This window comes from Macaca mulatta, chromosome 20 (genome assembly GCF_049350105.2).
Source record: "Macaca mulatta isolate MMU2019108-1 chromosome 20, T2T-MMU8v2.0, whole genome shotgun sequence".
Taxonomy (NCBI): domain Eukaryota; kingdom Metazoa; phylum Chordata; class Mammalia; order Primates; family Cercopithecidae; genus Macaca; species Macaca mulatta.
The window spans coordinates 68,184,438-68,210,216 of NC_133425.1; the positions used below are offsets into that span (position 1 = coordinate 68,184,438).

The 25,779-nt window shown below is 39.7% G+C and overlaps 1 protein-coding gene and 1 non-coding gene across 11 annotated transcripts in view; both read left to right on the plus strand.

Annotated features, from left to right (window-relative positions):
• The window catches only part of PHLPP2 (PH domain and leucine rich repeat protein phosphatase 2), a 73,996-nt gene that overhangs the window by 18,890 nt on the left and 29,327 nt on the right, over nt 1–25,779 (plus strand). For 7 of the 10 annotated variants that reach the window (XM_077984482.1, XM_001105985.5, XM_015126565.3 and 4 more), the window contains 6 exons: nt 2,956–3,089; nt 12,639–12,829; nt 18,765–18,890; nt 21,488–21,642; nt 23,549–23,695; nt 24,093–24,323. In XM_077984482.1, coding sequence (XP_077840608.1) covers nt 2,956–3,089; nt 12,639–12,829; nt 18,765–18,890; nt 21,488–21,642; nt 23,549–23,695; nt 24,093–24,323 — 984 coding nt within the window. Of the gene's footprint in view, nt 1–324; nt 385–2,955; nt 3,090–12,638; nt 12,830–18,764; nt 18,891–21,487; nt 21,643–23,548; nt 23,696–24,092; nt 24,324–25,779 lie in introns of all 10 variants that reach the window. The other 3 variants (XM_077984478.1, XM_077984480.1, XM_077984479.1) reach the window with 1 other exon arrangement.
• On the plus strand, nt 6,534–6,668 carry LOC114674498 (small nucleolar RNA SNORA70). The gene has a single exon (XR_003725653.2). It is a non-coding gene; the product is annotated as a small nucleolar RNA SNORA70 (small nucleolar RNA).

The following is a 25,779-nucleotide window of genomic DNA, read 5'->3' on the forward strand; positions in this document are numbered from 1 at the left end:
AGAGCACACGAGATTTAGCCTGAAAGTGTAATTATTTGTTGGGCCTGAATATGTGATCATTATATGGAATGATAGTGTTTAAATACATTGAACTGTAGGGGTCAGGTAGAATTTGTATTATATTAGGAAGGTATCTTAAGATACTTCATAGACCCTTGATTTCTGAGATGCTCTAAAGATCATCTGGCCCAGTTTGATTCTCACAGGTGTTTCTTCTAAAATATCTGTGACAGATGGCTCTCCAGGTCTCTCTGAGCAGTTTTGAGAGGCAGTTCGTTTCATGGTTGATCATCTCTAATCGTTAAAATTCTTCCTCATATGTAGCTTAAATCTACGAATGCACCTTCTCATTGTTCCGAGTCCCATTCTTTGGAGCAGTACAGAGTAAGTCCAATCCGCCTCAACATTTGAAGATCTGTCTCTTTATATCCTTACTCTCCTTGTCTTCAAGTTAATCCTCCCATCAGTTTATTCATATTGTGTGGTTAGTTGACCTGTCTCCAGGATGCAGTTTATGAAAAGTCCTCCTTAAAACATATCTTTCTCAGAAGAATCCCGTCATTGTGCTGGGAAAATGCCTAACGTTGTCATAGACAATGAATTTTGTAAATTTTGGTTTTTGTTTGGCTAGGGATTAATTGTAATTGATGTCTACATAATCTGAAAAGTTTATTTCCCATTTCTCTTTCATTCAGTCTTTATTGGTCATTACAGGCTTTTGGTCTTTGATCATTCCCCATGTAGCAGTTCATTCTGAGTTTATTTGATAGTTTCTGGAAGCTAAAATACTGAACTGAGCAGTCAGGAGAGGCCAGGTGGTGGTTTTATTTTTGTCTTTTTTGTACATCAGTATGATTTCTGTTCCTAAATTATCGTTTTGTTACAGTTGTTTATGTTCAGCTTTGTAGTTGTTCAGCTTGTTGCCAACAGCATTTTCTAATTCTTCAGCTACAAAATGCAGACATTGTTCATATCTTTTTGTCATGATGGGAAATGCATCATGTTTCTTGTAGTTATTAATAATATAATTCTTAAGTTTTCTTTTCATTTTTTTTTTTTTTTGAGATGGAATCTCACTCTGTTGCCCAGGCTGGAGTGCAGTGGTGCGATCTCGACTCACTGCAAGCTCTGCCTCCTGGGTTCACGTCATTCTCCTGCCTCAGCCTCCCGAGTAGCTGGGACTACAGGCGCCCGTCACCACACCCGGCTAGTTTTTTGTATTTCTGGTAGAGATGGGTTTTCTTTTTTGTTTGTTTTTTTGAGACAGAGTCTCTGTCTGTCGCCCAGGCTGAAGTGCAGTGGCGCAATCTCCACTCACTGCAAGCTCCGCCTCCCGGGTTCATGCCATTCTCCTGCCTCAGCCTCCAGTGTGGCTGGGACTACAGGCACCCGCCACCACACCCGGCTAATTTTTTTTTTGTATTTTTAGTAGAGGCAGGGTTTCACCATGTTAGCCAGGATGGTCTCGATCTCCTGACCTCGTGATCCACCCGTCTCAGCCTCCCAAAGTGCTGGAATTATAGGTGTGAGCCACTGCGCCCAGCCAGAGATGGGTTTTCACCGTGTTAACCAGGATGGTCTTGATCTCCTGACCTCGTGATCCTCCCACCTCAGCCTCCCAAAGTGCTGGGATTACAGGCGTGAGCCACCGCGCCCAGCTATTCTTAAGTTTTCTAAACAGAGTTCTTTAAATGTTCTTTTAGACCTTTTGAACACATACGGACTTTCCTATGCTTGCTTTTGGTGGTTGTTTGAGATGGGAGAAATATTCTATTTTTATTCTAACTAAAATTGTTAGTCTTAAAAGTTTTTAGAATAATAATTGTCAACATCTTATTGAACACTTACTACATATGAGATCTTTTGCTAAGCACTTTTCATACTATATAGTATCTTGTTGTAAGTATATAAATAAATTTAAACATCTTATAAGTTAGGTATTGTTATTCCCATGATAATGATGAGGATTTAAAACAGTGAGAGTGAATAACTTGTACTGGGGCATGCAGTTGGTAAGTGGCAGGACTAAGACTTGAACCCAGGCAGTTGACTGTTGGAGCCCGTATATTTAGCCACTGTATTTATAACTGGTTTCTGGTAAAAGCATTATAAAACAGCTGTCTTGCTACTATGACTGTTATAGCCCCTTGTATCAAAATACACGTTGATCACTTTTAAAAAAAAATTTAATATTTTTCAGTATTTTAAGTCTGTAATTTAAAATACAGTGTTACCAGAGGCCACAAGTGATTGCAGGACATTCTGGTTTTACCTTAGCTTTCAATTAGGACCATGTAGTAGAATGATTTTTAGGGAGTTATTTTAAGGCGAATAAATAAATGGAAATTCTCAATTTTAATTTCTAATTTGGTAAATATCAGTAGATATAACACATGTAAACAGAAACTCTTTGTGATCCCCAAAGTATAAAGGGGTCCTGACACCAAAAACTTACACTTGTTTAGATTAGTTGTATCATAGAATATTAAAGAAAATCTTGACCTAGGAATAAAAATCAAGACCAGATTTTGTATATTGAGTTACTACTTAGCCATGAAAAGGAATGAAATCATGTCTTTGCAGCAACATGGATGGACCTGGGAGTCATTATCTTCAGTGAAATAACTCAGAAACAGAAAGTCAAATACTACCTGTTCTCTCTTACAAGTGGAAGCTAAATAATAGAGTGTGGGGTAATAGGCATTGGAAAAGCAGAAGGGTGTGAGGGTGGGATGGGGATGAAGGATGAGAAATTACTTAATGAATACAATATACATGATTCGGGTGAGGATTACAGTAAAAGCCCAGACTTCACTACTAAGCAGTATATTCACATAATAGAATAGCATTTGTACCTCTGAAATATATACAAATAAAAATAAAAATATTAAAAAATTAAATGAACCATTTTTATTACTTACCAAATATATGTATTTTTTTGAATTGTGTAATCAGGAGACTGGAACCTACTGAACGACCTCTTCAGATCGTTTATGATTACTTATCCAGGCTGGGATTTGATGATCTTGTGCGCATACAGGAGGAGGCTACAAATCCTGACCTCGGCTGTATGATTCGATTTTATGGTGGTAAGAATTTATCAGTGGCTTTGTATGTTAACTACTTTTAAGTTGATCATTTGTGCCTCTATCTGCCGTCAGCTTTTTAAAAGTATTTTATCAAAATCGAGTTTTAAGCCAATTAACTAACGTAGTTAACACCAACCAAACAATAATAAAAACCAAGAGTTCAAGGATAAGGGAACACTTTAAAAATATCTTCTCTTTTTATTTTTACTTATTTTGCACTTGTATTTTGCTAACTTACTAGCATGATTTTATACCTTTGCCAGAATCTTGACTGGATCATGCTTTAGTAAATGATTTTTTCAAGCTCCTGGTAAAGCCTGTAAACTTCTGGATAGCTCAAAAATGTTGAGAGTAAGTAGTTATTATCATATATGACTTGACGTTGATGAATATACCTGTCAAATTTGTATATTGGTGAATTTAGTGGGGTTTAAATCTAGGATTTTTGACTTCTGAGAAAAATATTTTAAGATGAATTTGAAGAACACAACCCATCTATCACTGTAATACTTAGTTAAAAAAACAAAAACTTGGAACACAACAATTTTCTTATTTGATTGTGGTTGAACCCTAGTTCTGCATTATGGTAGCCCTCCCTTGTCCATGGGGATTATATTCCAAGATCTTTAGTGGACAACTGAAATCACAGATGGTACTGAACTCTATATATACTATGTGTTTTCCTGTATACACATACTTGTGGTAAAGTTTAATTGATAAATTAGGGTAAAGTAAGAGATTGACAATGTTTAATAATAATATAATTATAGCATTATACTGTAATAAAAGTTAGTGAATAGTCTGTCTCTCAAAATATCTTGTCCTATACTTACCTATTTTCAGACCATGATTGACTGCAGATAACTGAAACTTTGGAAAGCAAGACCACAGGTGGCGAGGGGGCTACTGTGTATATTTTTGTTCTAGAGTGAAAGTTGAACTTTTCTTTTACATGCAGTTAAATTGCACAGTGGTTGGCTCTGATGCCCCTACTTTTCCTACCACCACCTGATAAATTATAGCATATGCAGGATCTTAATATACTATACCCTTAAGAGGATATTTCCAGTAGAGTCTAAAAGAGTACCAGTTTGTAGTACTTAAATTTTGAGGGGTCTTTCCAAAAGTAAGCTCTGTTGATGTAGAAAAGCTGGTATAGTTTGAGTGAGAAAATTAAGTTTGGGATGAAACTTAATAATCTTTGAAAATAGGCAATAATGCACCTGGTACCAAAAACAGAATTTGGATAGATCGATAGATGAATTAGTTATCTGTTGGCTCTGTAACAAATTGCCTCAAAACTTAGGACTTAAAATGGTATAATAAATACTTAATAATTATGTAGTTTTTTGTGGGCCAGAAATCTAGGAGCAGTTTAGCTGGAGGGATAGTCCTGGCTTGGGTTTCATGAGATTTTAGTCATCTGAAGGCTTGAGTGGGGCTGGAAGATTCACTTTCAGCATAGTTCACTCACCAGCTGCTGGTAGGAGGCCTCAGTTCCCTCTTCTGTGGATCTTTCCATAGGGCTTCCTAGGTGTCTGAGGCAGGAGAATGGCGTCAACCCAGGAGGTGGAGCTTGCAGTTAGCCGAGATCGCACCACTGCACTCCAGCCTGGGCGACAGAGTGAGACTCTGTCACAAAAAAAAAGAAAAGAAATGAGTCACTAAACACAGCCCATACTATAGAGAGAGGAATTAGCTCCAGTGTTTGAAAGGAGGAGTGTCAAAGAATTTGTGGGTCTGTTTTTTTTTTTTTTTTTTTTTGAGACAGGGTCTTACCCAGTTGCCTAGGCTGTATGTAGTGCAATGGTTGCCATCATGGCTCACTGTAGCCTCAACCTCCCAGGCCCAAATGATTCTCCCACCTCAGCCTCCCAAGTAGCTGGAACTACATGCACACACCACTGCACCTGGCTAATTTTTGTATTTTTTGTAGAACTGAGGTCTCGCCATGTTCCCCAGGCTGGTCTCAAACTCCTCGGCTCAAGTGATCCTCCTACCTTGGCCCCCTAAAGTGCTGGGATTACAGGCATGAGCCATCATGAGCAGCTAGATCTATAATAAAACTGATGCAGGATTTTTTCTTGACGCCTTTATGGGACTTGTGACAGTGGTGCCCCATTTACTCAGCCCACCCTGTTCATCCCTTGTGGGAAGGGAATGTGCAGGTGAATGAGTGTGGGAACTGGCTAGCTGATTGGACACTGGTGGGAACAAACTGTGTTCATTGGGTTCTGTTGTACTCCACCCTTTGTGGGATGTAGCACATAGAAGAGTGAGTGCAGGAACTGGCTGTCTGCTTTAGCACCAGCAGGAATAGATTCTTTGCAGGCTTGCGGCAGCGTCCAGGTGGGGGTGTCTGTGATCCCAAGGCCCCAGAGGACATGTTATAATGCTCTCTTAGCTCCGTCATCTGCAGACAGCAGTGTGTTATCAGCTCAGTGTTCCTTTTGCCTTGTTGCATAGGGCGGCTGCTGTCCACCAGCGAGGGCAAAGAGCCAGTGTGACAGTCTTTTTGAATACCAGCACTTGGTGTGTCTCGAATTCTTGTCTGGTGCCCAAGAGGAATGAGGTCATGCGGACAAATTGAAGGATGGTGAATGCGGAGAATTTTATTGAATGAGAACTGCTCTCAGTGAAGAGTGGAGCTGGAAAGGGGATGGGAAGGGCAGGTCGCTCTCCCCTGAAGCTTCTGTCTTCTGAAGTCAAGTCGCCTCTCCCTGATGTCCGGCTGCTTGTCTTCTCTGCTGGCTGAGTCTGGGGTCTTTATAGGCACAGGATGGGAGATGCTGTAGGTAGTTTTGGAAAAGGCAACATTTGATTGGTAAAAAGACATTATTCAGAAAGAACTATTCGGGAGAGAGCAGACAAATAGGGATGGGAATTCTCACTTTGGGCCACAAGTTTCAGGCTTTTCAGCTTGCAGGTGGGGTTTTGCTGGGGACCCGCCTCTGTCTGCCTGGAATTTCTCTGCTTCCTGCCTCTATCAAAACTATCATAGAAAATATGCTTCCCTCTCACCTTTTTCCTCCAACCACCCAGTTCCTGAAACCAGACACAACTATTGTTAACCGAAGGAAAGAGTTGAAGTATTCTCTTTGAAGTAAATAGCTTAGTAATCAGCTTTAAATATTTTATGTGTAGAATTGTTGGTGCATTATCTTAGTTGGATTATAGTGTTAATAAGGTCAAGGTCATAAGGGCCTGAGTGCAAACCAGTTAATGTTGTGTTCTCTGGTTATAAAAGGACACTGGGTAGTGTCCAGTCAGCCATTATGCAAATGCCAGTTATCAGTCTTGCTGGAGAGGGAGTGCTAGGGGAAAAGTGAGTGGAATGACTCAGTTCAAATTCATGATGTAAAAGCTGTGGAAATAACATTTCACTAAAGTCAGGTTGAGTAGGTAGCATGATTAATCATGGGATTAAGAGAACATATAAATCCTCTGCAGCCAATTAAGCCGACTGTGTTCCTTTCCTCATGGGGGCTCAGTGTGCAATGGCTGCACACAGTAGCTTCCTTAGTAGTGTACTCAGCCTGTTTCTTGTATGGGTTGCTCTAAGGGACCTTAGAGACAGGCCTTTCAGATGGATGTTCATGTCTCTGACTTTGCACTATCCCCAGTCTAGGCTCCAAACAGGTATGCGAGGTGCCTTTGGAAAGCCCCAGGGCACTGTGGCCGGGGTTCACATTGGCCAAATTATCATGTCCATTTGCACCAAGATGCAGAACAAGGAGCTTGTGTTGAGGCCCTATGCAGGGCCAAGTTGAAGTTCCCTGGCCGCCAGAAGATCCACATCTCTAAGAAGTGGGGCTTTACCAAGTTCAGTGCAGATGAATTTGAAGACATGGTGGCTGAGAAGCAGCTCATCCCAGATGGCTGTGGGGTCAATTACATCCCCAGCAGTGGCCCTCTGGACAACTGGCGGCGGGCCCTGCACTCGTGAGGGCTTCTACTGTGCTGCCCCCTCTTAATGCTCGCCAATGAATCCTACTTCCTGTTCACCTTAAAAAAAAAAAAGAGAGAGAGAGAAAGAGCAAACCCCTTACTTGTGTTGGAGAAAGTGGCATACAGAGTGTGTGATTTGTTAGGGAAGTAGCTCTGGGACTGTATAGCTCAGGTAGCACAACTCTGTGCCTGAACATTTCTCTGTGTACTACATTCTCTGCACACATTGTTTAAAACAGCTTTGTCAAAAGGGCATAAATACAAACATCAGAAGCCAGATGCAAAATAATTACATCGTATGTTTCCATTCATTTAAAGTTCAGAAAACGGGCTAAACACAGCCATATTGTTTTGAAATGTGTGGCAATACTATTCTTTATCAAAATCTGTTCTTTCATAATAACAAAATTGTAGTGGGGCATATAACTGCCTGGCTACAGCCCATTTTGCAGCCTCTCTTGCGGTTAGATGTGTACATGTAACAAAGTTTTCTTCCATGGTATGGAGTGGACTTGATGTGCGCCACTTCTGCCTGTGCACACAAACCCCCAGTGTGTGCTTCTCGGGGCTCTAGTGCTCTTTTCCGCTCTGGTGGGCTAGGATGGCAATAATCAGAGCAATAATTGAAGTCAAGTGTGGAAAATTGCAGACCCTGAGTTACTTTAAAAAAAAATTTTTATTTATTTATTTTTTGAGACAGAGTCTTGCTCTGTCGCCCAGGCTTGAGTACTGTGGTGCCATCTTGGCTCACTGCAACCTCCGCCTCTCAGACTGAAGCAGTTCTCCTGACTCAGCCTCCTAAGTGACTGGGATTACAGGAACCCACCACCACAGCTGGCTAATTTTTGTATTTTTAGTAGAGACAGGGTTTCACCATGTTGTCCAGGTCTCAAATTCCTGACCTCAAGTCATCCGCCTTCCTTGGCCTCCCAGAGAGCTGGGATTACAGGTGTGAGCCACTGTGCCTGGCCAGAACCTGAGTTTTTGAATGACAGTGTTGACCCCTGGTAAAACAGAATGCTCACTTGAATGAATTAAATTCCCGTTGCTTGAGCCATTATATTCTGTTTGCTACAGCCATAGTTAATACAGGACATATACAAAAGCGGCAAAAATAACAAGAGAGCCAGGAAATTATTATAAAAGTCAAGGGAGTGACTGAGGAGTGCAGGGAAGAGGACATGATTCTTACAAGTAGAATTTTTTGTTTTTTTTTGTTTTTTTTGAGATGGAGTCTCACTGTGGCCCAGGCTGGAGTACAGCGTTGCCCAGGCTGGGTGCAGTCTCGGCTCGCTGCAGCCTCTGCCTCCTGGGTTCAAGCAATTCTCGTGCCTCAGCCTCTCAGGTAACTGGGACTACAGGTGCCCACCACCATGCCTGGCTAATTTCTGTGTTTTTTAGTAGAGACGGGATTTCACCATGTTGGTCAGGCTGATCTCGAACTCCTAACCTCAGGTGATCCACCCACCTCGGCCTCCTAAAGTGCTAGAATTATAGGTGTGAGCCACTGCGCCCCGCCACATTTAAAATTTTGACTCAGCATTCCTAAATTGCACAAATAGGTGTTACTAGTGTATACTTGATTTGGTAGAATTTGAGAGTACTTATTTCCCTACACCTTTGACAACGTCAGGTACCATTGTTAATCTTTGTCCCAATTGCAAAAATACTATCTCATGTTACTATGCATATTTAAAGCTTCTTTGTTAAAATATAGAAGGAACGTGGTAGAAAAACATTCCACCACCCTAATACAATTACTTTTATGATTGCGTATTTTCTTAGTCTTATTTTATATGTATATTTTATATTTTTATTCATATATTTTTGCTTTTCAAACATTTGGTTTTTAACTACACAAGTGTAATATGAATATGGTGTCATTATCTGTGGTGTTTTAATTTGTTATAATTACCTCCTAAGTCCATTAACTGCTCTATAGATAACCACCGTCAATTTGGTGCATACCTGTTCAGAATTTTCCAACTTGATTATTCCTATATAGTATATATTCATAGAACCATTTGGATTTTGTTTATATAAGTGGTATTATTTGGTATTGATCTTCGTGCTTTTTTCACCCAAGAGTTTGTCTTGGAGATCTTAACTTGTCAGCATTTGCAGAACCATCTTCTGTATGCATTTCTTTTTTCTTTTTTTTGTTTTTTTGAGACAGAGTCTCACTCTTGTTGCCCGGGCTGGAGTGCAGTGGCATGACCTCGGCTCACTGCCACCTCTGCCCCCCGGGTTCAAGTGATTCTCCCCCCTCAGCCTCCCAGGTAGCTGGGATTACAGGTGGCTTGCCACCACACCCAGCTAATTTTTGTATTTTTAGTAGAGGTGGGGTTTCACCATGTTGGCCAGGCTGGTCTTGAACTCCTGACCTCAGGTGATCTGACGGCCTCGGCTTCCCAAAGTGCTGGGATTACAGGCGTGAGCCACTGTGCACGGCCCTGTATACATTTCTTTAAGGAGCATAGTATTGAACATCATGTATGCATTATAGTCTGTGTAACCATCACCTTAGTGATAGATATTTACTTTGTTTCCAGTTTTGGATGGTTAAAACAGCCATGTTAGTAAAATTACTTCTTTGTACGCCTGCGTTCCTTCAGAGTGATCTCTAAGTGTGAAATTATTGGGTGATAGGTTACTCACATTTAAAATATTAATAGTTACTACTGCAGAACACTTTTATATCCTGTCAGTATAACAGAGTACCCCTTTGCCTCCAATATCACCTTTCAATATTATTAGGCTTTAAAATTTTTACTAATCTAATAGGTAAAATGATGGTCTCTTTGTTTAAATTTCTTTTTCCCTGATTGCTAGTGTGGTTTAGAATTATTTCATGTTTTCATTGGATCTTTCGGTTTCTTTGAATTACTCATTGATATTTTTGTACATGTTTCTGTTTCTCTTTTTTCATATTGATTTAAATGACTTCTACGTGTATTCTGAATATATATCCTTTGGGTACTGTATTTGCGACTCAATTTTTTCCAGCCTGTAACTTTTATTTATTGCTTTTTATAGTGCATATGTTTAAAATTTTTCTTTAGTCATTATTTAGTCAATTTATTTATTTATTTATTTACTTATTTTTTCAGACGGAGTCTGGCTCTGTCGCCCAGGCTGGAGTGCAGTGGCCGGATCTCAGCTCACTGCAAGCTCCGCCTCCCAGGTTCCCGCCATTCTCCTGCCTCAGCCTCCCGAGTACCTGGGACTACAGGCACCACCACCACGCCCGGCTAGTTTTTTGTATTTTTTAGTAGAGACGGGGTTTCACCGTGTTAGCCAGGATGGTCTCGATCTCCTGACCTTGTGATCCGCCCGTCTCGGCCTCCCAAAGTGCTGGGATTACAGGCTTGAGCCACCGTGCCCGGCCTATTTATTTAATTTTTGAGATGGAGTCTTGCTCTGTTGCCCAGGTTGGAATGCAATGGTATGATCTCGGTTCAGTGCAACCTCCGACTCCTGGGTTCAAGCGATTCTCCTGCCTCAGCCTCCTGAGTAGCTGGGATTACAGGCGCATGCCACCACACCTGGCTAATTTTTATATTTTTAGTAGAGATGGGGTAGCACCATGTTGGTCAGGCTGGTCTCGAACTTCTGACCTCGTGATCTGCCCACCTCAGCCTTACAAAGTGCTGGAATTACAGGCAGGAGCCACCGCTCCCAGGCAGGCATGTTGAATTTTAAGTGATGGTAAACTTAAATGGCAGTTGGAGATATCTGGATAGTTGGAAATGTGGAACTAGAGCTTAGGAATATACATCTGGGAGAACCAAACTCTCTGAGGAAGGTGGAATTTAGAATACAGTCAGCCGTCCATATCCACAATGGATCAAAAATATTAAAAAAAAAAAAAAAGCTAAAAAAAGACTAGCATAACAACTATTTACTTAACATTTACATTGTTTTAGATATTATAAGTAATGTAGAGATGATTCAAAGTATACAGGATGTTGTGTGCAGGTTATATGCAAATACCGTTTCATTTTATGTAAGAGACCATAGCATCTGTGGATTTTGGTATCCTTGAGGGGGGGTCCTGGAATCAATCACTTGCCAATACCAAGGAATGACTGTATAGATGAAAGGATTGGCCTAGAATAGAAGGAGAAATGCTTATTCCGTATGGTGTATTAATATACAAAGTTTTATTGAATAATACAATTTTAAGGCTGAAGTAATCTAACTCATTTCCTCATATTATACATGAGAAACACATGGTTAAATAGGCAAAGTGATACCTAAGCTTATATAAACAATTATGTGACAATATCAGGAGTACAACCCAGTCTTTCCGACTTCTGGGTTACTGTTTGGACCACCTGATACTACTGTTCCTGCTCATTTCTGTGCAGTTAGTTTTTTTTTTTTTTTTTTTTTTTTTTTTGAGACAGAGTCTTGCTCTGTCGCCCAGGCCGCAGTGCAGTGGCGCAATCTCAGCTCACTGCAAGTTCCACCTCCCGGGTTCACGCCATTCTTCTGCCTCAGCCTCCCAAGTAGCTGGGACTATAGGCGCCCGCCACTACACCCGGCTAGCTTTTTGTATTTTTAGTAGAGACGGGGGGGGGGGGTGGTTTCACCATGTTGGCCAGGATGGTCTCGATCTCCTGACCTCGTGATCCGCCCGCCTTGGCCTCCCAAAGTGCTGGGATTACAGGCTTGAGCCACCGCGTCTGGCTTTTTTTTTTTTTTTTTTAAAGACAGGGTCTTGCTATGATGCCCACGTTGGCCTTGAACTCCTGGGCTCAAATAGTCTTCCTGTCTCAGCCTCCAGAGTAACTGGGACTACAGGTGCACACTTCTTTTAAAAATAGTGCTCTTACCAAAAACTTCACGTCTTTTCTGTTTTAATGTGCTGTTTTGTTCACTGTATCTCAGTCATATGAAGGCCTCTGATGGGAAGTAGAATTTCCACCACCATGATCAGAATAGTTGATTGAAGTATCAACCATAAGCTTTTCCATATTAGTGGCAGAGAGATGGAAGATTATGTACAAAATTAGAGTACTCCTGTAGTTACTAATATATTCCTTCTACAGTAGACTGATAACAATAGTGGTTGTCATTTATTCCATGTTCTTTTTGTACCTAAAACTGTGGTTAGTATTTTATACTCATTATCTTACTTAGTTTTTATAAGAATTCCCAGAAGGTAGGTTGTGTTAAGATTTAAACTATATAAATGAGTAAAGTAAAGCTTAATGAGAATAAATAGTTCAAGGAAACAAAGTGACAGAACCAGCGTTCATGTTCAAGTATATCTGACTCCAGAGTTCATGATCTTAACCACTCTACCATACTGCCTTTCTCTAGGTACATAGGAGATATAGGTGTTGGAAGAAGGGTTAATTTAACAATAGCATCCAAAGTAAAATTTTGCTTCGTAGACCAAAACTCACAGGTACTCCTACTGTATATAATTAAGTGATGGATAATATGTGAGGACTAGATCTAATTTTGTCATAACTATATTGCTTGGTTACTTATATCTATGAACAAGGTTGCTGAGTGTTGACACATATTTTTCCCTTTCTGTATTCTTATACTACTTTAATGGTGGATTCTGAAATATTGTTTCCTTTTCAGAAAAACCATGCCACATGGATCATTTGGATCGAATCCTACTGTCTGGCATCTATAATGTACGCAAGGGAAAGACCCAGCTGCATAAGTGGGCTGAGCGCCTAGTTGTCCTCTGTGGTACTTGCCTTATCGTCTCCTCAGTGAAGGACTGTCAAACTGGAAAGATGCACATTTTGCCTCTGGTTGGTGGAAAGGTAAGACTCATAAAGTTAAATTATTTTTCATTTGATCATCTTAATTAAGAAAATATCACATACGCTTTTCATAGCTTTTATTCATATCTTTTCAAAGAAGCCAGTATGGGCATTATTAAAGATGATATCAGAGACTCCGAGAGGTTCAGAGGCTATTATGCCCCAAATCCTGTTGCAGAACCATCTGTTCTAGACGTCCCCACCTCCACTGCTAGGCACTAGATTCTGGGACTGACAATAGCCAGAGTCAACAGTGGATGCTACCATTAGAAGTTGCCTTTGGAAATTAGAAGTAGCTTCCGGCATCTGTCACCAAATAGATTCTTTCTGGTTTTTTTTTTTTTTTTTTTTTTTTTTTTTTTTACCCCAATTAAATTAAAACTTAGAGTCTGAGGTAGTCATAAGATGTGATCCAGCAGCCAGGGAGCCATGCCATTTCTTCCGTCTGTCCTAGAGGAGTCTCCATCCCAGGAAAGGAGTTCACTTGTTAGTCAAACAGAATGAATGACAAATGACCATAAACAGATATACCAATATTTATAGAAGGTATGTATATATGATTTTACTCTGTTTTGAGTCTTGAATGTCATAAACCAATCTGAGTTCAGGAGGACTTCCAGACAAAATTACCTCATGAATTCACACTTTGTATCAGGCATCCAATCTGATCCAAATACACAGCAATATAGGTAGAACACATGTATTAAAAAGATAAATAAGCTGGGCGTGGTGGCTTGTGCCTGTAATCCCAGCTACTCAGGAGGCTGAAGTGGGAGGATCACTTGAGGCCAGCAGTTTGAAACCAGCCTGAGCAACATTAGCAAGACCCTGTCTTGGCTGGGCACAGTGGCTCATGCCTGTATTCCTGGCACTTTCGGAGTCCTTAGGTGGGTGAATCACTGAGGTCAGGAGTTCAAAACCAGCCTGGCCAACATGGTGAAACCCCGTCTCTACTAAAAATAATCTTACAAAATTAGGTGGGCGTGGTGATGGGTGCCTGTAATCCCAGCTACTTGGGAGGCTGAGGTAGGAGAATCACTCAAACCTGGGAGGTGGAAGTTGCAGTGAGCCAAGATCATGCCATTGCACCCCAGCCTGGCAAACAGAGCAAGACTTCGTCTCAAAAAAAAAAAAAAAAAATTAGGTGTGGTGGTGCGGCGCCTGAAGTCTCAACTGCTTGGGATGCTGAGGTGGGAGGATGGCTTGACCCCAGGAGTTCAAGTTGCAGTGAGCTATGATCATGCTACTGTATCCTAGCCTTATGTAACAGAGTGAGACCCTGTCTCTTAAAAAAAATTAAAAAAAAAAAAAAAAGAATGAATGAATGAATGAAAAGACTTAACTGAGCTTAGAAATACAGAATAGAAACGTAAAATGATCTGAAGGTCTGAGTCTGTGGGCCTTCTGGGCTCTGGGTCTGAAAGATTGTGGCAGCCCAGGAATTCGGCTCCTATAAGTATTTAGGTCTAATAGTTTGCTGTTCATAATGGGGGTCCTGGGTTAGGCTTATGGCGTAAAGCCAGGCTGATTGGTATTTTTTGTTTCTGTAAGAAAGCTAAAACAAAAACTGCCATTAAGCACTGACTGGAACCAAGGCTTATTTGTAGCTGTGGTCCTAAAGAGGTGGGAGAATCCAGTTATATGGCCTGTGACCAGGAAAATGAATGAAATCCCCACTAGTTTAATGAATGAATGTAACTCCAGTATCACCTATGGGGCAAGAACCCACCACTGTCAGTATGAGGTCTTGGGGGCTGAAGAACAAAGTGAAGAAAGTAAGTAGAGTTGTTTGAGAGGGAATGAGTGAATGAGGACAAGGTTGGGGATTGGTGGAGATGAAGCAGCAGATAGGGTAAGAGAGAAAATGAACCTACCATTCAAGTGAACCTGAAACGTAAACTGCCTCTCACACACATCAAAAAAACAAAAAAGAAACCCACAGAGAAATTTAATACTAGGGAGGATTTCCACAACCTCAACCATCAGAAGATAAACTCACTTCAGATTGAAATGAAAATAAATGAACATCCTGAAAAAACTTGAAAATAAGTGTGTTTAGAATTTTCTAAGAGAGAATGGAAGAACAAAAATGGAAAACAAATTCAGAAATCAGAACGTCTGCCTATGAAAAAGCCAAGTAGAATATTGGAAATAAAAATACAGTTACTAAAATTTAAAACTTAAGTGATTAAACTCTAGATCAGGCAAAGAATTGATGAAGAGTAATTTTGTCTATTCTGTTTGCTAGTACAATTTTGTTCAGGGTAGCAGCATGCCTAGGATCAAAAACTAAATCTTCCAACCCCTCTTGTAGCTACTGAGATATACACAGAAGTTTCCTGGAAGGACTTTTGGAAAAGCTCTTTAAAATGGATAGACTTTTAAAGAGCTTGACCTTTAAAGGTCATAAAGGGATGGCTTGACCCTTTGCCAGTCCCTCAGTGTCAGAGGTGGAGCAGTCATACGATGACTGTGAGTTGGCAAGCATATGTCAACTATGGCATTTGAGGAAGAAGCAGCCTGGGTCCTTGCTGGCATATGGAGCCGTTAGCCTAGTCCTGGCCTGACACCTCTATTTTTTTAAGCCACTGTTTAGTAGCTGAATGTAATTAACTGATGTACGAAAGAATTTCACAGATAAAAAAATAATAAAAGAACCTTTGAGAAAGGCTCTGGTATACATCTTACAGGAGTTCTAGAGAAGAGAGAGGAAGAAAAAAGAGAAGTAATATATCTGAAACAATAATAGCTGAAAATTTTCTAGAAGTGAAGACAAACATGAGTGTTTAGATGTGGCAGTGTGTTATTAAGTGAAGTGTGATTCACTCTTGGGATAAGAGGATAGAAGCATCAAATAATCTTAAAATTTATTAGAAAAATTAGAAAAATTTAACAATAGCCACTAAAATTAGAGGAGGAAAAGAGAATATGGAAAACTTTGTAACACTAAAATAAGGCAAGAAGAATTGAGAAAAATAGCATGTTAAATTATCACAAATTATAATGATAGTAATAAATCCGAATATATCAGTAATCACAATGATTGTGATAGTCAGATGTTATTTTAAATACTATTTGCTGTTCATAAGAGACATAATTAAAACTTACTCTTAGAAGGTTGAAGGTGAAATGATGAAAGAATATATACTCGTCAAATAGCAATCAAAAGAAAATTGGTGTGGTTATATTAATAGCATATGAAACATTTATATGAAAGTTTATGTGCAACAAAGGATTTGTATTCAGAATATATAAGGGGCTTTTGCAACTAAGTAACAAAAAGACAAACCCAGTAAAAAACTGGGCAAGAGATTTGGAGAGACCCGTCATCAAAGCAGATATACACAGGTAACAAACACATGAAAAGATCTTCAACCTCATTTGTCATTAGGGAAATGCAAATAAAAATCACAGTGTGATACTGCACACCACTAGAATGACTAAAATTAAAAGACTGATGAATAACAAGTTTGGCAAAGATGCGGAGCAACTGGAACATTTATACATCATGGTAGGAATGAAGTTACTTTGGAAAACAGTTTATTCATTTTTTGTAAAATTAAACGTATGCTTTTCAAATGACCCTGCAATTCTATTTCTAGTTTTTTATCCAAAGTAAATGAACATATGTTCTTACAAAGACTTGTACATGAATGTTCATAGCAGCTTTATAATGGCCAAAAACTAGAAACAACTTAAATGTTCATTGACTTGTGAATTGATAAACAATTGTGATATATCTATACCAGGAAATACTGCTAAGCAAAAAAAAAAAAAAAAGGAAAGAACTGCTGATACAGGAACAAGGATAAATCTTGAAAGTATAATTCTGAGTGAAAGAAGCCAGATACAAAAGTCTATTTATTGAATTATTTGATTTATATGAAATTCTGAAAAAGGCAAAAAATTGTAGTGTTAGAAAACAGATCAGTGGTTGCCAGGGCATGGTGGGGAGGGGGCTGACTATATAAGAACACAGAGGGAAGTTTGGGGGCCATGGGGTTGCACACTGTATTTATTCATTTATAAAAACTCATGAAATTGGTTATTTATAATCAGTGAATTAAAAAAAAATCAAGGCCAGGCGTGGCACAGTGGCTGACACCTGTAATCCTAGCACTTTGGGAGGCTCAGGCAGGAGAATTACTTGAGTCCAGGAGTTGAAGACCAGCCTGGGCAACATAAGTGGGATTCTGTCTCTACCAAAAAATGAAAAATTAGCCAGGAACGGTGGCAACACTTGTAGTCCTAGCTACTGCGGAAGCTAAGGCAGGAGGATCACTTGAACCTGTAAACTTGAGGCTGCATTGAGCCATGATCACGCCATTGTACTCCAGCCTGGGTGAAGCATGACCTGTCTCAAAAAAATAAAAACCAGTGAATTTTATTTTAGGTTGTACCTCAATAAAGCTAATGCCCAGAAAGACTTTTTTGTGTGTGTGTTTGAGACAGAGTCTCGCTGTGTCACCCAGGCTGGAGTACAGTGGCACGATCTCGGTTCACTGCAACCTCCGCCTCCCGGGTTCAAGCAGTTCTCCTGCTTCAGCCTCCCAAGTAGCTGGGCCAAAAGGACTTTAATGCAAAAAGCATTAGTAGGGATAAAGAGACTCATTACAAAATGATAAAAGGAACATTTCACCATGAATATTTAATAATTCCAAAGTTATACATATGTAAATATAATATCAACGTCTGTAATACAGAGATTAAAATAATTACTCAGGGAAGTTGACAAATTATAGTGAGATTTACAGATCTTTCTCAGTGTTTGACATTATATGATTCTCTGTACTTTTCTGTGTCAAGCATTCCAAAATATTTAAAAGATTATGCTAAAACAATCAGTATCTATTCATTTCAATAATATTCTTTATTTTGACACAGACTCATTCAGTTGCAATGATTTGTTACTAATGAAAAATGGTTATGTTGTATCACAATTTAATATTGTGAAAAGTATTTAATTTTAATTAATCTTTTTAATATCCTCTTTTCTCGAAGTATTTTGTTTCTGCCGCTTGGTTCAATCTTTAGTTGGCAAAGAAACGTAATGTAAGTTTCCATCTGATTTGCCAAGCTATGACATAACAAGTGAGATACCAGACAAAAAGATGTAAGTGGTTCCATAACTATAAAAAGACTGCTTCCTCATCAAAGCTATATAGGTTGAGTTGTTGGGATTTGGGGGAGAATTTCTTTTTTTTTTTGAGATGCAGTCTCGCACTGTCGCCCAGGCTGGTATGCAGTGGCACATTCTTGGCTTGCTGCAACCTCCACCTCCTGGGTTCAAGCGATTCTCCTGCCTCAGCCTCCTGAGTAGCTAGAATTATAGGAGCCCGCAACCACACCTGGCTAAGTTTTTGTATTTTTAGTAGAAACGGGGTTTCACTGTGTTGACCAGGCTGCTCTCGAACTCCTGACCTCGTGATCCCCCCCGCCTCAGCCTTCCAAAGTGCTGGGATTACAGATGTGAGCCACCACGCCTGGCTGATAATTTCTTTAAGGAGCTGTTTTTGTGTTGTGAATTCCTGCCACCACTCCAAATAGGAATGGGGGAGGTTTTTGCCTCTTTTCTCAAGCCTAGTAAAAGAGATTTGAATTGGACTGAAGAGGACTTGGTAAGAGTTCCATGCAGTAAGGGGGACATAGCGGACTGGTATCCTGCTTCCTGACCACCAAGTCCTAAGGACGAGAGGTCCTACCCAGCTGCTGGTGATAGAGCAAAAGCACAGCTAATGTGTTGGGATCATTGTGTACTCCTTGGGTGTGTTCATGTGTGACCCATTGGCAGATGGAGGGGGACAAGTGGGGAGAGAGAAAAAATAAAAAATAACTATTTAAAAATATTCAGTTGTTTGTCTTTTGATTGCTTTTTGCTTTTTGACTATGATTTTTTTTTTTAGTGGTTCTGGTTTTCTCCCCTCCTCTTCTTCAGATAGAAGAAGTGAAGCGACGGCAGTACTCCCTTGCTTTCAGCTCGGCGGGAGCCCAAGCTCAGACCTATCATGTCAGCTTCGAGACTTTGGCTGAGTACCAGCGATGGCAACGGCAAGCATCCAAGGTGAAAAGTGGTAGGATGTTCTGATGTGTAGATAAGAATAGAGAACCCCAGGCCGGGCGCAGTGGCTCATGTCTGTAATCCCAGCACTTTGGGAGGCTGAGACGGACGGATCACCTGAGGTCAGGAGTTCGAGACCAGCCTGATCAACATGGTGAAACCCTGTCTCTACTAAAACACAAAAAATTAGCCAGGCGTGGTGGCGTGCACCTGTAGTCCCAGCTACTTGGAAGGCTGAGGCAGGAGAATAGTTTGAACCTGGGAGGCGGAGGTTGCAGTGAGCTGATGTCGCGCCACAGCATTCTAGCCTGTGACAGAGCAAGACTCCATCTCAACAAAAAAAAAAAAAAAAAAAAAATAGAGTACCCCAAGAGAAATGTATTTTGAAACTGATGGCCAGGTGCAGTGGCTCATGCATGTAATCCCAGCACTTTGGGAGGCTGAGGCAGGCGGATCACCTGAGTTCGGGAGTTCGAGACCAGCCTGACCAACATGGAGAAATCCCATCTCTACTAAAAATACAAAATTAGCCGGGCGTGGTGGTGCATACCTGTAATTCCAGCTACTCGGGAGGCTGAGGCAGGAGAATCGCTTGAACCCAGGAGGCGGAGGTTGCAGTCAGCCAGGATTGTGCCATTGCACTCCAGCCTGGGAAACAAGAGCAAAAGTCCGTCTCAAAAAAAAGAAACTGAACTTATTCCCAAGATGGCAAATTATAATGATAGCAAATTATAATTTTTAATTTCCTTTCTAGGCCTTTCCTAAGTATGTAGTGAGTAAAATCATGGAATTCCACCAGATCTTTAACTTATTTATATATGCATAGTACAAAATGCTGTCAAAAATGTTTGCAGGTGCATTTTCCTCTGTACTATCTCTGGGAGGTAGGGCCTTAGAAGGAATTAAGACACAAAGAGATTTGACCCTTGAAGGAATTGAGATACAATGAGATTTAAATGACCTTCCCTCGACCGTAGTAGTCAGTGATAGATGGATGCATTCCATAACTTGTGTCCCAGTGCTTCTCGTTCTGCGTATGTTCAGAACAGCCTTGGTGAACCACTTCAAATGTGCAGTTATTGATGATGGGACAGTGACCTCTAATGCCGTCACAAACCATTATTCCTATATGCCAAGGATAATTAGTCTTTCAACTTCAACATCATTTCTGCTCTTTAGCCTTTAAAGAGCAATAAAGTGTATTGTGATTTCCAAATTCTCTTTTTCTTCTAGCTGTCTTTGCAGGATTTTGTATAAGGGATTGTTATAGTATAAGGACATACCATCAAAACATGAATGACTTCTCTTTTTTTTTTTGGAGATGGAGTCTTACTGTCACCCAGGCTGGAATACAGTGGTGCAGTCTTGGCTCACTGCAACCTTTGTTTCTCGCGTTCAAGCAGGTCTCCTGCCTCAGCCTCTGGAGTAGCTGGGATTACAGGTGTGTACCATCACGCCCAGCTAATCTTTGTATTTTTAGTAGAGACAGAGTTTCACCATGTTGACCAGGCTGGTCTCGAACTCCTGACCTCACATGATCTGCCCACCTTGGCCTCCCAAAGTGCTGGGATTATGGTGTGAGCCACCACGCCCAGCCATGAATGACTTTTCTAGTGATATATTGTTTCTTTTTTTAGATCAATTTTTATAACCCATATTATATTGGCATACTGTTATAGAACTATGAAGCTTGTTTTGATTTTATTATTTTATAGTTATATTGTGTTGGCTATAAAATCTGCTCTGAATAAAACTGGTCCCAGTTTTAAGTAGCTATTCTACTGCCCTTTTAAAGAGAAGTTAATTTTTTTTAGTGTCTTTTGCGTGTTTAGCAGTGTGCTATGTGCTTGGTTATTTACTTTTATCCTCAAAGCAGTTGAAGAAACCTCTGATAAGTAGCAGAGCTAGTGTGGCTACAAAAGGCCATGTCTTTTCATATCACACTGCCTCTTAAAGTTTTGTCCAGTTATTTCGAATCATTTTAAGATAACTCCTTGCAGCCGAGCGCTGTGAATCAGGCCTATAATCCCAGCACCGTGGGAGGCCGAAGTGGGTGGATTAACTGAGGTCAGGAGTTCAAGACCAGCCTGGCCAACATGGTGAAACCGTCTCTACTAAAAATAAAAAAATTAGCCTGGCCTGGTGGCACATGCCTGTAATCACCGCTGCTTGGGAGGCTGAGGCAGGAGAATTGCTTGAGCCCAGGAGATGGAGGATGCAGTAAGCCGAGATCATGCCACTGTACTCCAGCCTGGCTGACAGAGCAAGACTCGTATCTCAAACAAACAAACAAACAAACAAGAAGATTACTTCCTGCATGAAGTGTTAACTTTCCATCTTTAATGATACGTGTTTTTCTTTTTTTACCTTGTACTTATGGAGACTTTATAACTTGTACCCTTGTTTTTCAAGTAGCTTATGGTTTTAGGAAAAAGTAAAAATTAACTGGTATTTATAAATGAATAATTGGATCTTATTGCCTTTTTATTTTTTCCTGTCTTTTTAATTAGTGTCTTTTTGTGTAAATGCCATTCCATTCTTTGCTGGGTGATAGACATCCAGTACTAGCTCAGAAAGCTCTTCTCTTTGACGTTATTCAGGTGGTGTCTCAGCGAATCAGTACCGTGGATCTCTCGTGTTACAGCCTCGAGGAGGTTCCTGAGCATCTCTTCTATAGTCAAGATATTACCTACCTCAACTTGCGACACAACTTCATGCAGTTAGAAAGACCTGGAGGCCTCGACACACTCTACAAGTATGTGGAGAATGGGTTTCCAGACCTGTTAAAACCAACTCATAATCAGGATCTTATGACTTCTACCTGCTGCCATTGGATGTATATTCTAAAATTTCCCCTCCCTTTTCAAGAGGAAGTAAAAATTTTTATTCATGGAGTTCTCCTACCTGCCCTTTTCCCCCATAAAACAGAAGATTGATGTAAATGTTCTGTGAGCTTCTGTTGATCTGGGTGATCTTTTCATGTAAATCATTGACACTGATGCGTGATCTGCCTCCAAGTTACATCAAGAGATTTCGTATATGGGAAATTTTTGAATTAGAAGTATAAAATTTAAATAACGTAAAGGAGATAGGCCTAATTATAAGAATTTCACTCTGAGAGATGAAGCTGTATCTTCCCTTTGTACCTTCCACTGCCAACTCTTAAGCCTTTAGTCAGCTGTGATGCTTCTCTCTTCTAATACGGGAACCATTTTAGCCCTACAGTACTATGACCTACTTGTTATTCCATCTCCTTTATTAAAATATATACCCCATTCCCACCCTCCACTCATCCCACCTCACTCCTCCACTTAAAAATGGACGCAGTGAATAAATATGTGTTGTAAGTAATTGTCTGGGCTTCTGGAGGAGAAGGTAGAAATAGGAAATTAAAGCATTCAAAGTGATTTAAATTAGATGGTGACTAAAAAGATAATATACATTAAAATTACATATTTTACATCCTTCCTTAATAGCTAATAATTCTAGAGTAATATCCAGAAAATATTGTGTTTTGTTATCTCATCTGATAATTGTTTTAGAAAGTTTTTCAAGTGTAAGCCTCTACTTAGTAATGAGGTAGTTATTTTAATAATATTGGCTTGTAAAAATGAAAACAAGCAGTAATTTTAAGGAAGTTGGTTTCTAGCATTTCTTTGTGAGTTGCTATGAAAAAGAAGTAGTCCAGTTTGAGGGCTGGATCATAAATTCTGAATTTAAAGCACCAAGCCAAAGGAATAATTAGCAGTCACGGTTAGGTCATCTGAAAATCACAAGTTGAAAATTTGACAAAGAGAAGCATTAGAGTGAGGTATCTAGAAGCAGGTGATTCATATGTAGAAGCAATTGCTTGATCATCATCATGGAGAACATCTCAGCCTTACCATCTTGCACTTGTATAATAACAAAACATCCTACTCCCTAGTGGAATTACCAGAGTCTCTCATAAAAAGTTCTTACTAATGAAACCTTTAACATCTTAATTATAATACAATGGATATCAAGAAGAAACCCAAGAGATCCATTTTATAACAATGCCATCTCTGGGTAAGACAATATAGATACTTCTACTTCCATGAACAAAATAGAAGCACTAAAAGTTACTATTTTGTGTATCAGGTCACATAATGGTAAAATGCTGTCACATTCATTATTTTCAAGCTCTAACTGGTTTATTCATTTTATGTGACATTTGAGCCAACATAATTTCAGTATGAAAAAAGAAGTTGCTTATTAAAAATGGGATTTGATCTACATATTTGTTAGCTGTTGCTCTATGAGTTGATTAATTCTTGCAAGGCTTTTGTGTATTACATGTAGAAATTTAATGAAAAATTTCAAGCATATCAAGTATGATGAAATACAAAAGAATTATACCAGCATGAGCTGTTCTTCAAGATTGTCTACCTTTTTAAAGAGAAAAGAGAGCTCCTGTAATGCTAGACCTGGTTTCCTTCATCACATGGACTGTGCATTAGTCATCTTGGTGTCCTCTGTCCCCACTCAATGTTTGATGTGTAGCGAGTGCTCAATAAGTATTTTTGGAATAAATTCTATTATAGACATTTAAAATGGATTATCAAAGGCCATTGATGTCCCTCGTAAAGATATAGTAATAGATGTATTGAAATGCAGTATCCATTTTTGCCTTTGCTCTTTAGATTTTCTCAGCTGAAGGGCCTGAACTTGTCCCATAATAAACTTGGGTTGTTTCCTATATTATTATGTGAGATCTCTACCCTGACTGAGCTCAACCTTTCCTGTAATGGATTTCGTGACCTACCAAGTCAAATTGGCAATCTGCTAAAGTAAGTAACTTTTACTAGATTCATCTTTTCCCTTGCAGGATAAGGAATTTGCCTGGGGTTTGGAATGAAGGTAGTACTGTGAGCTCTTGCAGTGAAATAAATCATGTACTTACTAGGATTCTAGTCAGCAGCAGTTTTTGACATCATAGATCTACCTGCCTGTAGCAGGGACTGATCCCTCAGCTTCAACAGCAGAGGTCTTAACTCTTTTAATGTTGGGGTGACCATTTGTGTAAGTTATGTGTAAGTCATCTATTAAGTCTGTATAGATGGAGAGTTAGGACACTACTATTTTTGGATTGATAATTAGTGACATAAATCAGAATCCGTAACTCTGATTCTATGCATTCCAGTGAAACCTTCCATAAAGTAGACTTGTTTTGTTTTCTTCCTGTAGTCTTCAAACCCTCTGTCTTGATGGCAACTTTCTGACTACTTTACCTGAAGAACTGGGAAATCTACAACAGCTTTCCTCTTTGGGAATTTCGTTCAACAACTTTAGTCAAATTCCTGAGGTTTATGAGAAACTCACTATGTTAGATAAAGTGGTTATGGCAGGAAATTGCCTGGAAGTCCTGAACTTAGGGGTGCTGAATAGGATGAACCATATCAAGCATGTGGATTTAAGGTAAGGTTATTCTTTACCGCAGCTTCCTTTAAATTGACTCTGTTGGACCTTTATGTCTTCTCTTTATGAAGATTTGTTTAAGACATTAGGGTTTTTAAAATTTTGTTGTCGTTGTTTTGAGACAAGGTCTCACTTTGTCACTCAGGCTAGAATACAGTGGCACGATCTCAGCCCACTGCAGTCTTGACCTCCTGTTCTCAGGCGATTCTCCCACCTCAGCCTTCCAAGTAGTTGGGACTTCAGGTGCGCACCACTAGGCCTGGCTGATTTTTTTTCTATTTTTAGTAGAGACAAGGTTTCACCATGTTGTGCAGGCTGGTCTCAAATTCCTGGACTCGAGCAGTCCACCCACCTCAGCCTCCCAAAGTGCTGGGATTACAGGTGTGAGCTGCCATGCCTGGCCCGTAACATTAGGTGTTTTGAACAGTATAGAAATGTGTATTTTCAAAGGTATAGTAAGACTTTAGTTATCATTCAGTAGCAGAGAGATTCAGGATCATGTAGTTGTACCATGTGATAGAGACTATCAAATTGCCTTGGACAGAGGTTGTTTTTGCTCACCTTCCCATCAATGTATATTTTTTATTTTTTAAATTTTTTGTAGAGATGGAGTCTCACTGTGTTGCCCAAGCTGGTCTTGAACTCCCTGGCTCAAGTAATCCTCCTGCCTTGGCCTCCTAAAGTGTTGGGATTACAGGTGTAAGCCACTGTGCCCAACCCCTCCAACATTGTAGGAGAATTCCCATTTTCTCATATCTTTGTCAGTGTTGGATTTTAGCATTTCTTTTTCTTTATCATCAGTCTAGTAGATTGAAACAAGTATTTCATTGTTTTAATCAACATTTATTTACAGAGCAGTGAGGTTGAACATCTTTTTATATGTATATTAGTAGTTTGTAGATTTCCATAAATGACATTTTTCTGTTGAGTCATTAGGTTTCTTCTTGATATCCATTGTATTACAATTAAAATGTTAAAGGTTTCATTACTAAGAACCTTTTATGAGGGTTTTATTTTCTAGTCATAACCTTTTCCTAATTGAAGCTGGTAAAAAGACACCTATTGGGTGTTCTGTAATTTACAGTAAACCATTGATGTACCTTGTAAAGACAGTAACAGAGAGTTTTTGTTTTTGTTTTTTTAACCACACTGGAGACTTGAGAGATTTATAGAAATACAGGAAAGTGAGAACAGACCTGCATAAATTAAATCATATACTTGTACAGAAAAGAACTCAGAGGTCATTTTGTATAATTTACCTTTGAACTCTTCGGTATATGTGTGTGTGTGTATATATATGTGTGTGTGTATATGTATATATACATACACAGATTATTTCCTTGTCAATTAATTTTATGTGAACCTTAGCACTAGAGATAGAGCAGGCATAGCAATAGGAGGAAGTATGGTTCTATCCTTATACTCTGGACATGGTACTGTTGTGACTGTTTTGCTA